This window comes from Sodiomyces alkalinus, assembly GCF_003711515.1.
Source record: "Sodiomyces alkalinus F11 unplaced genomic scaffold SODALscaffold_1, whole genome shotgun sequence".
NCBI lineage: Eukaryota > Fungi > Ascomycota > Sordariomycetes > Glomerellales > Plectosphaerellaceae > Sodiomyces > Sodiomyces alkalinus.
This window is the reverse complement of record NW_021167079.1, coordinates 6,413,513-6,424,926: the sequence shown is the minus strand read 5'-3', so window position 1 is coordinate 6,424,926 and position 11,414 is coordinate 6,413,513. Positions and strand designations below refer to the sequence as shown.

The window sequence follows — 11,414 nt, the reverse complement described above, 5'->3', positions numbered from 1 at the left end:
AAAAGAAAAGAGGAAAAATGACACTATGAGTCACTCTCATCATTCGACATGCTGTCACGTTTAGAGGAAGAGGGAGGACGGGGGGGAATAGACTCGCCCGGCGTTGTTGGGGGATGAGATCGTCGTGTGACAAGTTCGGTGGGTTTGGCGAGATTTCTTGTCAAACCTACGCGTAGCTTCCAGGGCAGGTCCAGATGATAATGTTCTGACAGATGCCACGAGGGTTGAGGTCCCGATTCGTTCGGCACTGACGGGGCGTTTCGTGAACTAGGAGGTTATGCAGAGTCGCGGGTGGTGGGGATGGGGAGGCGGGAAGAAGAAGAGAGCCAAGCTTTCTTGACAACCCCCTATCCGAATCTCAACAGACTAGAAACTAACGACTTGTAGGCAGAGAGCTTGACCAAGATGTCTACGCCTACGAAGTGCATCTTCCTTGCAGACCACAGACTGGTAGGGAGGGCCGTTCGCTCCCGCCAGAGAGCGTAACCGGTAGGGCGAAGGTGGACCTGTCAACCAACCTTCTGTCCAAGCATTCACAGACGCATCACGGGATACATCGAGGGACGAGATTTACGGGGTAGCTAGTGGATGTTTGCACGGAGGAGGAACTCGAAAGGTACTTGACCGTAGGTGCCGACGTCAATATAAGTCTGTGGTACTGATGCACTTGTGTACAGTGCAACTAAGGTAGACTCACGGTGGAAATGCTTCTCGGTATCCGTACATGCTGGATTCTATATGCGTCAAATGCGTGCTGTCTGCCCCGCGTCCCCCACTCCCACTTCGCTCCTAAGAAGTACACACCAGATCTTACTGTCACCTGCAGTCTATCTTGATCATCTTAGATTTTACTCGACGGGGAGAGTTAAGCTCTAGGCTGCCATCATGCACCATATCGTCTCAACTGCTTTGTCTACCCAATCCTAGGCCGCTCCTGCAACGTCCCCCCTTCCCAGCCGACCCGAACAAATGGATGTACGTGCGTCCTATGAACCCTCGTCTATTAAGTATCTACCGTGGTCCAGGCAGGCAGACGTTCCGGCCATCGTGCTTCGTTCAGAGCGAACGGGGGAAGTGGAAGTGATGTCTGCCAAGATTCCCGTCCCTCTCACACTTCTATTCGTACATACCTGCATCATGCATGTTCGATGTTCGAGTCGCTATAGTCTACTGCACTTACATATATTTTGCGTTCCTAGGACTGAAGAACCTGCTGGAGTTGTCCCTCGGTCTCTCTATCTAGAAAGTGTCCATTATTAATCACGTTACAAAGCATTGCAAAAACAAGGCCACCGAGTCTCTAATAGAAGTGACAAGTGTTAAATTTAGGGCATGTTATTGCTTGTCGGCTTGCGATTGAACTCGGTTGCCTTTATCTCCGGAGTTAGCGATGTCAAGTCGACATCCTTCATCTGCCATCGCTCTCACTGCCTCTGCCTGATCTACTTGCTCCCCGTCGGCAGGACGTTGCTTTAGATCTTTGGATTGGAAATCTTGACCCCGATGGAAAAGAAGAAGCGCTTGGCGTGGATCCTTTTGTTCAGTCTCTGGCGGGCCGGGGAGAAGTGGGAGGAAAAGAGGAGGCAGACAACGGAGATTCCATAGGTAGTATGGATATGGCATTTATCTATCTATCTGCAAGAGACTGTGCTTGTGGCCAGCTACCTTGTGAAAAGAACCAAAACCGGAAAACGAAAACGAAAACGAAAACGCTCTCTAAGGGTATCAATGGCGATCTACTACCCCCTGACATGGCCTGCTTCGCCTCTCAACCAACTCCAACTCTCCAACATCTCCTGTCCTGATGTGTTGTAGACAAAGGGAAATGGTAAAAGAGCGTGGTCATACCACCCGCAAAAGCATCTATCCATATCTGCCTTCTCGTCAGCCAACGTATCTTGTATTCAAGCCCTCAGGGGCATCCAAATAGAGCCTTCCTTGTTGCATTGCCAGCCAATACTTGCTCAGGAAACCACTCTTACTCCATGCACAAAACTGACCAACAAGAACAAAAACGAAAGAAACAAGCCACTGAAGCGAACTCGGGACTGCGAAGGAAATCATGAGCCCAATAGAATTGCCGACCTCCCAGTCCACGCGATACCCCGAACACGGATCCACAGAAAAACACGCTCTGAAGTCTAAAAAGCAAAGGAGAAGACAATAAAAAGCGAGCAGATCAACCCTTCTTCCCGCCCGTTAATCGCTCCGAGGTATAAGACCATGCCGTATCAGTATGCGTTCGTAGTTGGTGAGCCGATCACGCTGTTTGTCGATGATACAATCCCGTTCGTTGATAGCATCTCGGAGACTCTTGTTCTGATCGTAATAGGCGTAACATCTCCTTTTCCACTCCTCGATGCTCCGCTTCAGCTCAAGAATCAGGCACGAACCCCCCTCCTTCACCTCTTTCAGCAGCTCTTTTATCCTCGCCTGGAGCGACTTGATTTCTTGCTCGGCCTTGTGCAGCCTCTGTTTGAGCTTCTCCATCTCGGCGTGATGCTTCTCCGAGTGCTCCCTCGCACAGTCGAGGGAGCGTCGCAAGGAACAGTTTTCGTCCTCGAGGGCTTTGATCTGGCGCTTGAGATGGGAGACCAGGTCTTGATACCGTCGAAGGTCGGCCCTGGCGTTCTCCAGGTCGCACTTGAGGGCTTCATTCTCGCACTTGAGGGCTTCATTCTTGCAGGCCAGGGCCTTGTTGGTCTCGCGGAGCTGGCGCTCCCTCTCCAACAGTTCCTTCCACGCGTCTTTGCTCACACGGTAGTACCCGTGGTCATGGCCATGATGGCCATGACGGGGGTGATGATGGTAGGAGTGAGAGCGTTCCAGGGTGACGAACTGCTGGTGGCCTGCCTGCGAACTTTCTATGGATATCCGTCGGGAAGGCATGCGGAAGGAACCGCAATGTAGGTGATAGTGCGCTTGATCCCAGCTTATTGGCTAGGGGGGGGGGAAGAGTGAGGTCGAGATAGCAAGAGGCGTCTCTAGCTAGACTTTCCCTTTCAGTAGTGTCGTCAAGAGATCGAGAAGTATAGTGTGAGGACTAATAAGTGATAAAAGAGATGAAAGAGTTGTGATGGCTAGGACAAAGTTGGGGAACTTTTGATGGAGGGAGAGGGTCTGAAGAGATTCCAGTTGATAATGAGAACTCCTGGGCCAAGCCAAAAAGGTAGGAGGCTCACACGGATCTGGGACCAAAGCAGGTGATCGAAGCACAGGACAGGAGTTTGAGAGCGGGTGTAGGTGTGTGAAACATTGCAAGCGAAGCTGTCGAATCGAGCGAGAGGCGGGTCGGATTGATATAAAGCAAGCAGGAACCTACATGCGGCTTGGTGGGGATCCGTAGGGCTCCGTAGGACTCGAGAGAACCGGGAAGGGTTTTACCAGTCCTAGCAAAGTGGACGAGGCGCTGTAAGTTGAACTCGACTGACGAAAACAGAAAAATCAAAAGACTAAAAATAATAAAAGAGCAGGGACGGTGACTATAGCTAGCACGAGGTGCCAACGCGTGGTCCTGCTTGGGGTGGGAGAGTGTATATGGGAGGGAGAGTGGGCGTGTGGGAAAGCCCATGTCGGGACGGGAAACGGATGACGCGCAGAATGGGCCTCCCGCATCTGTAAGGTACAGGGATCACTCGCATGACTTCGATATAGGAGGCTGTAGAGAGGAGCTTGACGGACTGTCCGGGGGGGGGGATACTGCCATGGTTCCCAATCATCCCTGTCATGCTTCTGACCTGGGGGAAGGGGTGAGACATAAGATTGTGGAGTCGTGTGGCCACGGACACTCGAAGAATACCTGCTGAGCGTTACTGAGGTATAATAGCCATGGACAGAAACAACGGGAAAAGAATGGGAGCCGTTCGGATCCTTGGGCATGGTATAAGTTACTTCCATCGGGGCCAGCAGCGACTGACCCTGAGGAGTCCTTCTCAAACCCTCATTCATCGACTTTGAGGGGATCAAGAGCACAGCCAGTGCAAGTTCGCCAACTGGAAACCGATGAAACAACGTAGTGCTTGTCTGGGCCAACAACGAGCAAAGGACCGTCTATCGGTCGAAAAGTGCTGGGCCAAATATATCGGCCAACCACAGCACATGGCCGAAGGGTTTCTTTTCCACTCGTCTGGAGGTCATCAACAACTTCCCTGTGAGTAAACAGTGAAACTAAAACAATAGGTACTGAACCCCCATGAACAAGTACAGTAAAAGTGATGACTGCGGGAGAGAGACAACAAGAAGATGAAGATGACCGTGGAGGTTGAAAGGCGGTGGTCTGGTGACGTCTTCGGAATGACCTCCACTAATGGTCAGTCCACGTCCCGCCATACAGTAAGCGACGCACTGTCTTGTATAGGTACCCCGTAGTGAAAGACAGAGAGCCGCGCAGATAGGCCAATGGGGTTGAAACGTTTCAGTAATTTCATGTACGTGTAAGGTACGGTACAGTATCAACGGTAGAATATAGACCGTGTCTAGTTTGTCCCACATCGCGGCTGCGCTTAATGCTTGTCGGCTGCCTCCACGTGGGTGAACTTCCCATAAGCCCCCATCTCCATAGCGTAAGCCACAATCTGGACCACTGGACCCACTAGAAACTCCACCGTGACCCCAGTCAGTGGAAATCCGCAGCCATAGTCCGGTGCGCAGCTTCTTCGACTTTGCCCTGGTGTTTTTACTCTTGCACCTGTCTTCGTTATTTCTTCGTCCACTTGATGTGCAGCCCTCGTTCTCCAACGCTATATCCGATCTAGCGGAGATGATTTTGGCTCTGAACCGCGGGCTTTTGCCATCACCCACCTATTTCGATACTCACCACACGTGTTATACAGAATCCGGGGAGTGTGGCCTTGGGTATTTGGAGGGTCGCGTCCAAGGCTGTGCTGCATAGGTTGGTTGACCAATATGTTACTTGCTACCACATGGGGAGCCTGCCATTTTACATGTCCCTTGTCTGCTTACTCCTCGCTGTCGCCATCATCTTTCCCCTAGAGAACTGCATTCAATCCCCATCCACCTGGCCAACCACCACCGAACCCCTGATTATCGGCCATACGGTTCCGCTGCGGCCTGTGACTGGAACGGCTACGTGCATTGTGTTCGGAGCAAGACGTTGGATCGATTCCGGTTGGGTCAACCAATTTGGAACAACCGGGATGTCGGCATGGCGTGTGTGTTGCGCAGAAGTGGCTATTCCCCGCCGACTGTTGAGCGCAGCCGGCGTGATGACATGCGTGGCCACTGCAATACAGTGATGGCGACCATACGTTACCCACCATCACCATCATCGGCATCATCGGCATCATGGCCGGTGGCAGCGCCATAGTGCATCGTGACTGCGGGCAAGTCAAGACGCTGCACTTATGCATATCGCAGAGAGCTCCGAATATCGACCTCGCACTGCTGCAATCCTGAAATTCGCAGATGTGGCTGACGCAAAAGTCCTTATCGTTAACCGCTCGGGCTTCGCACTCCGGCCTACGGCATCTTGCGAAGCAGTCTGGTTGAAGAGAGGGGGGGGGGGATTATCCGTCAGCAAGGGCCACACTCCGCATCGCGAACAGATGTGGGAGAGGAATACGCCGGTAACTCACGCTCCTCGCACCGGTCCAACACGGTTCCCCCGACGACCATCCGAAACCGATTACATCCGACCAAGCTACACGTCAGATGAAGCTCGCAGTAATGGTTCGTCGTAGCCTCTTTGTCACAGCCGGGCTTCCCACATTGGTGAGCCGGACAGAAATCACCGAGCCAGCGCCGGAACCGACACTCCTTGGTTTCGCACTCGTGGTTCTTGCAAAAGTACCCATCCGCCTTGGTCTTCCCCTTGGCACATCCCGGTTCGATACACGTGTGCTCCTTGCAGTGTTCGGCACCGGAACCCGCCTCGGACTCGCGTGCTTTGTCGCAGCCTTCCCAGTGGCAGTAGTGCGCCCCGCAGTGCAAGGACAACGAGCCGCTCGCCCGGACATGGGCGAACCTCTGGCAATGGCTTTCCTGGCATATGCAATGCCGCTCGCAATATCTCGTTGGCTGGCCTGGGTCCCCTCCCCCCGGCACCGGGGCCAGGCAGTTAGGGGCTTCGCACGTGTGGCCCTCGCAGAATAGACCGGGACCTTCCCTGGGGTGGGTGCATCCGGCGATGGAACAGCGGTGCTCGCTGCAGTACTTTAGGTCTGCATCGCCGGTATAGGATCGTTCGTTTCTGCAATCGGTGTGGTTGCAATTATCTTTTGGGAGGGGTGCTTGACTCATTAGAGGCCGTTTTCACTCAGCTTACTTGACAGAACGCCCTGATAACTAGAGCCGACGACACTGAAAAGACATGGGAGAGAGTGTTCCGTATAATGACAGACCATTGGCAACAACTGCAGCAACTTACGATACTGGGAACAGAACGCGTATTCTCTGGGTTCGTATCGTTTGACGTAATAGGGAGATTGCTGGCCGTTTAATTGACCAGTGCATTGAAGATCTAAAAGGCGTACAACGTCAACTGTCATCCGGCCTGTCTTCTCCCAGAATCCCGTTCGTTCAGAGTGGTTAGGTAGCAGAAAGGAGAGAGAAACGCACGTCTTCGACAGAACCCATTACTGCTGGTTCTCATGTCCTGACAAGCAGCCTGGTCAATCTTTATGCAGCAGTGTACCTTGCAGAAGGCGCTTGGGTATCTGACGCCGCCCTTGATGAGCGTGACCTTGCCGTAGGGGCATCGTCCATACGCCGTAGCGTAGCTGCAGAGCTTCTGAAGGTCTTCGAGCTCGATCTCCCTCCATGTAACTCCCAACATCCTGCGGTGGTTTGTAATGATTCGCTCAAGTCTTTCGGATAGTGACTTCTCAGAAGGGGATTCCAAGAAGATGGGCCGAGCCCCTAGACTATAAAGCTATGAATGGAAGACTTTCAGTAACACAAGGCTCACTCGCCGCGGCCACATTTGCGTACTATTCGTCCTCAGGAGTTTGCATGTAGGTCTATGTGCCGCTGCCCGCGTCGCCTCGTCTCTGCCTGGTTAGGCTGAATGAGGCTCGTGGCATATAGGCAAACCGAGCATACGGAATGCAGCTCTCTCGGGTGGCTGTATCACTCATTATGCTTCTCTATATCGCAATGAACCACCCCGTATCCCGTGCAGTGGAGGAATGGCGGAGAGGATGGCTTGGACGGGCCAGCATAGATAACTCCTGGCCATCTCTGGATGACGAGACAGGCTCACTCGGCAATGAAACCCAGGACCTTATCTCGCATCCGGAATTTCACAATTAGGGACAGGAGGTTTGGCCTCCGTAGTCCCGGCCTTTCCCCCACCCACTTTGGACTTAAACAAACCCCTATGTTCAGCATAGCCTTAACCTAACCCAAAGCCTCTCCATGCGAAAGTGGGTGGGACAGGAACCCTTCGAGGTAGCACAGGTAATCTTCTGCATGCAGATACCCGTCTTCCCCTTCCAGTATCGTCATATCCGAGATTGAGAAGCGAGGCAATGGGTGCTTGTTTGCCTCGTATCCCCGAGGCCATGGGCCCAAAAAAAAAAACACCAATATCCCAGAGCCCCAACCGCCGACCGATATGGATGATCACATTATCCCTCACGCCGAGCTAGGACAAGAACACGGGTAATACATTACAGGGGGAAACCAGAAGCTCGCTTACGTCGTCACGGATGGAAACTGCGATGTCTCTTATTTCAAGGTCTTACTTATATAGAGTAAGACGTCAAGATAACGCAGCATCGCACTCACTGAACTGTATCATTTCTCCATCCGTTGCCCCATCTGTCTTCCATCGTGGTATCATGGCAAACCAATTCGCTTTTTGTTGGACCGCTCCCTGGTGACGGCTGATGTGGCCCGAGAATAATAGAAAAAAAAATGACCACGAACGCCTTGCCTGCCTTGAAAAGGTACACTATACGCTTGACGTACCCCGAAGTAAAATTCCTGTCTAGCGCGGCCGAGAGACGCAAATTATCTACTCATCGCGCCAGAGATATAGAACGGCCTTGGAGGTGTGATGTCTCCTCAGTCGACCCATCAAACTAAATGATCTGCCCTACGCAGAGGGAATTGGCAGGGCAGTGACAGCCTACTGAGCTGTAACATCTTACGAGACGCTGGTGCTACTGTATGCTTCCAGTTCTCGCAGGCTCTGCATGAGTGCCGCATCCCTAAGGGCATCATTGTCGTCGAGCGAAGTGTCTGCCGGTGGTAGAGGTGCTGTAGACAATGTCGCACTTGCTTCTGCCCCTGTGGAAGTAACCGGAGGCTCTGGGTATGTCAGCGGAGCAAGAGTCTCCCGTGAGATCTGTTCAGCTTTGACTTGTGGTGAATTCAACCGCGGGTCTGGAGATGGGTAGCTTTCTGCGTGTGTGGAGGTTGTCGAGTCCTGAGCTGATGGCTGGGCCGTCTGGGCGGGTATCGGGGTCGAATACGACTGTGCATGCGATTGTGGTGTGATGGGTGATTGTAGGGCAGAGGTCATTGGGGCGTCTATATGATAACCTGCCGTTGCCTGAGTATCCGCCCTCGGAGGGCCCGTCCCCAGTGTTGGAACTGATGCAGTAGCTGGCAGCGAATACTGAGGTTGAATGGAAGGTGTAGCCTGGCCATTAGGCATAGTAGGTGCGGCGGCAGCGGCCTGCAGTCCCGGAGTGCTAGTGCTATGGCTGAGGGAATGAAAGCCGTGGATATTCGTCGGTACTCCCTGGTGTTGGTTATGCTGATGCTGATGAAGTTGGTATCCACCCGCTAACGGCACATTCTGTCGGCCCTGGGCCTCTTCCGAGTTCTGGCGAGCCTTCTCTTCGGCCTCCTTCCGGGCTGCTTGTCCAGGTGCCCTCGTCTTAAGCTCGCCGGTGACTGCCTGCAGATAGTAAGGCATCTCTGAATTGGACTTGAGAAAGAAAAGCTTGAGATTCCGCGCCTTGTCCTTGAGCTGCACTTGAGACCTGTCCTTCAGGATATTGGAAATGGTCCCCTCTGGCCCGTACAGGGACAAAATCTGGCTCCAGTGGGGCCCTTGGACTTTGTCTAGACCCATCATCAACGCCTTCTCCTCCTCTTGAGACCAAGGGCGTCGCGTCGAGCTCCCGCCTTCGCGCCTCTGTGGATTGGTATTTTTGGACAAGGCCGCTTGGCGAGCTCTATCGTAGAGGACCGCACTGGGTAAAGATTGCGTCGGTGGTAATGGTGGATCATCCTTATCCAGCGATATGCTTTGACTCGCCGGAGGATACCCGTAGTAGTGAGAGGGTGACGATTGGTGGTTTTGTTGAGGTTGGGGTGGTGGCTGCGGTGGCGGTTGGGGTTGAGGTTGCGGTGGAGGTTGCGGCTGATGTAAGTGTGATGTGTATGGCTTTTGTTGTGCCATTATTGTCGCTGTAGGGGCAGGGACTGTGGGCTGGTACGGCGCTGGAGACAGGTTGCTTAACGTAGTTCGCACATATTCTTGGGTTTGTTGTTCGATCTCCGCAAACAGATCGTGCGTGTCAGTGACATGATCCGCGGTCCCATTACCCGCAGCTGCTGTTGCCCCTGCTGTTGCCCCTGCTGTGACCGACGACGTCGTGCCGTTTGTTATGTTTGGTCGAGCATCTGGCGGCACGCTTCCTTCTGTTGTGGGAACAGCTGTTTCAGGTGCTTCTTCCGGTCCGCCGTTCGGTAGATACTGGGCCACAAGGCCGTCGGTTGCCTCGAGAAGAGATGACAACGCGTGCTCATCCATCTCGGACATGCCGTCATGCACGTCGTCGACTTCGTCCTGCTGGTGATGTGAAAGGTCGAGATGTGGTAAACGAACCCCATACTTTTGAGCAATTGGGGAATATGAGACTAGTTCGGTATTTAAGTAGGTGTTGAGGAGCTGAAACGTCTCCTCCCCGTTGTATACGGATCGAAGCTGGCCTAGAAATGACGCGTTAGCACTGGAGGCCGAGGCGGCAAGTTCACCGCTATGGATGGACGCACTCTCGTCTAAGCCTTCGGCGATTTGCTTGAACAGGGCATCCTTCCTTGCCTGGCAGGATGCCGTTAGTGCCTGCTCCGTAGGTGTCAGATCGGATACGCCTCGACGGTCGCGTAATATTTGGTCGAGATGAACCGGGAAAGTTTTCTCGATGATCTGGTCTATGGGTGTCTCCTGGACGCCTTTGGCCACGGAGTCAATAACTGCTTGGGTTTTGACTGCAAGAAAGAGATCGGCGACTCCTGTGGATATATCTGCGCCCGGTCGTAGAATGATCGAAAAGAACTCATTATATAGCTCGAATCGATCAGCAGAATCGGCGTCGCGGCCACTGGAAGTCATGGAGCAACAAAGACTGGCGAGATTGGCTAATCTCAGCTCTTCCTCGGCCTCGAGGTAACTCAGGTCTTCTTGCCGAAGCAGCGGACTGTTGCTCGAATATAGGGATCGCGTCTGTACAAAAAGGGACTTCAGGATTTCCCATGATTGGAACGCCTCAGACTCGCGGTTTCGTATCGCTGCTGGTAGGTCGTCGGGCGACTGCTGAGATAGTACGAGGAGAGTTTCGAGGGCCTGAACAACGACTGTCAGCAGCAGCAAGGTAGCCAATGACCACTCCACATACAAAGTTTGCCAACGCAGGAAGACTAGAGCACTGTATTGACTTGACAGGGCTTGTGAGGAAGGCGATGGGAGCTTCAGCAGGCTCCTGTGATGGTTGTGTTGGTAGAATCGAAGGGTCGGAGGGGCCCATGTCGGCTGTGGGAGCATTTTCCACGGCATTGAACTTGCTCATCTGGTTATCGATGTCACCGAGCACATCTTGAACCATCGCATCAAGGTCCAGGTCCATGTCAATGGAACCAGCACTGTCCTCGGGTGCATGATCATGGCTCAGGTCGAGTTTGAGACGTTTCGAATCGACGTTCGCTTCATCGGCAGGGAGTTCGAGGGGTCGTTTAGAAGGCTGGGGCGATGAGGCCAGTTCCTTTGGCAGCTCTGGAGAATCCTGCTTCATGCCGGGCACTACTATTCGGTCAGTCCATCATGCGACAAAGGGTATTCGGCCTTGACCCCTCCATCAAAGATCCGGCTGGGAAAGCCAGTGTGCAGGTCTTGGCGGAGTGCAACCCGTACCATGTGAAGGAGAGGGGTCCGTCCCAAGGCCCGGCGCGGGCTCCTCCATTCTTTCGAGTACTTGCATCCACGGTAGGCGCAAAAAAAAACGGGTGAACTCGAGTCACAGGTTATGGAGAAACTTGCTGTGGAAGTTGGCGCAGCTTATGTGTCCCACGATAACTTTAGGTGATTGATTGCTCGACGATAGCGGAAAAACTTGAGAAAGAAAATCCGACCCCGAGGTTTTCTCTGCAGTAATTGGTCGTCCGTCTCGGGGGGGGCCCACCTCCATGCACGCAGATATGCGGAGCGATACCTAGACGTCTTA

At 53.2% G+C, this 11,414-nt stretch overlaps 5 protein-coding genes across 5 annotated transcripts; 2 read left to right on the top strand and 3 right to left on the bottom strand.

Annotated features, from left to right (window-relative positions):
• Positions 1 to 212: 212 nt before the first annotated feature.
• Positions 213 to 2,145, top strand: SODALDRAFT_355669 (hypothetical protein; the record flags this gene model as incomplete). The annotated part of the gene is made up of 10 exons (XM_028613841.1): positions 213 to 223; positions 392 to 577; positions 692 to 815; positions 928 to 979; positions 1,061 to 1,143; positions 1,330 to 1,466; positions 1,545 to 1,565; positions 1,662 to 1,668; positions 1,816 to 1,940; positions 2,022 to 2,145. 10 exons carry the CDS (start codon positions 213 to 215, stop codon positions 2,143 to 2,145), a joined length of 870 nt encoding a protein of 289 aa, XP_028471270.1.
• On the bottom strand, positions 1,912 to 3,166 carry SODALDRAFT_39758 (hypothetical protein). The gene has a single exon (XM_028615302.1). The coding sequence runs from the start codon at positions 2,887 to 2,889 to the stop codon at positions 2,200 to 2,202; it is 690 nt and encodes a 229-aa protein (XP_028471269.1). The 5' UTR covers positions 2,890 to 3,166; the 3' UTR covers positions 1,912 to 2,199.
• Positions 3,167 to 3,704: 538 nt separating this feature from the next.
• Positions 3,705 to 5,415, top strand: SODALDRAFT_355667 (hypothetical protein; the record flags this gene model as incomplete). The annotated part of the gene is made up of 7 exons (XM_028613840.1): positions 3,705 to 3,774; positions 3,959 to 4,150; positions 4,232 to 4,332; positions 4,616 to 4,669; positions 4,833 to 4,891; positions 4,993 to 5,169; positions 5,253 to 5,415. The coding sequence occupies 7 exons, from the start codon at positions 3,705 to 3,707 to the stop codon at positions 5,413 to 5,415; spliced, it is 816 nt and encodes a 271-aa protein (XP_028471268.1).
• SODALDRAFT_266365 (hypothetical protein) lies at positions 5,348 to 6,793 on the bottom strand (the record flags this gene model as incomplete). Its single annotated transcript, XM_028607483.1, has 4 exons — positions 5,348 to 5,478; positions 5,547 to 6,233; positions 6,386 to 6,478; positions 6,577 to 6,793. 4 exons carry the CDS (start codon positions 6,791 to 6,793, stop codon positions 5,348 to 5,350), a joined length of 1,128 nt encoding a protein of 375 aa, XP_028471267.1.
• Positions 6,794 to 7,974: 1,181 nt separating this feature from the next.
• Positions 7,975 to 11,253, bottom strand: SODALDRAFT_39668 (hypothetical protein). The gene is made up of 4 exons (XM_028615292.1): positions 11,105 to 11,253; positions 10,593 to 10,993; positions 9,970 to 10,540; positions 7,975 to 9,906 (listed from the first exon to the last, which is right to left on the bottom strand). Exons 1-4 carry the CDS (start codon positions 11,169 to 11,171, stop codon positions 8,108 to 8,110), a joined length of 2,838 nt encoding a protein of 945 aa, XP_028471266.1. The 5' UTR covers positions 11,172 to 11,253; the 3' UTR covers positions 7,975 to 8,107.
• Between the last annotated feature and the right edge of the window lie 161 nt (positions 11,254 to 11,414).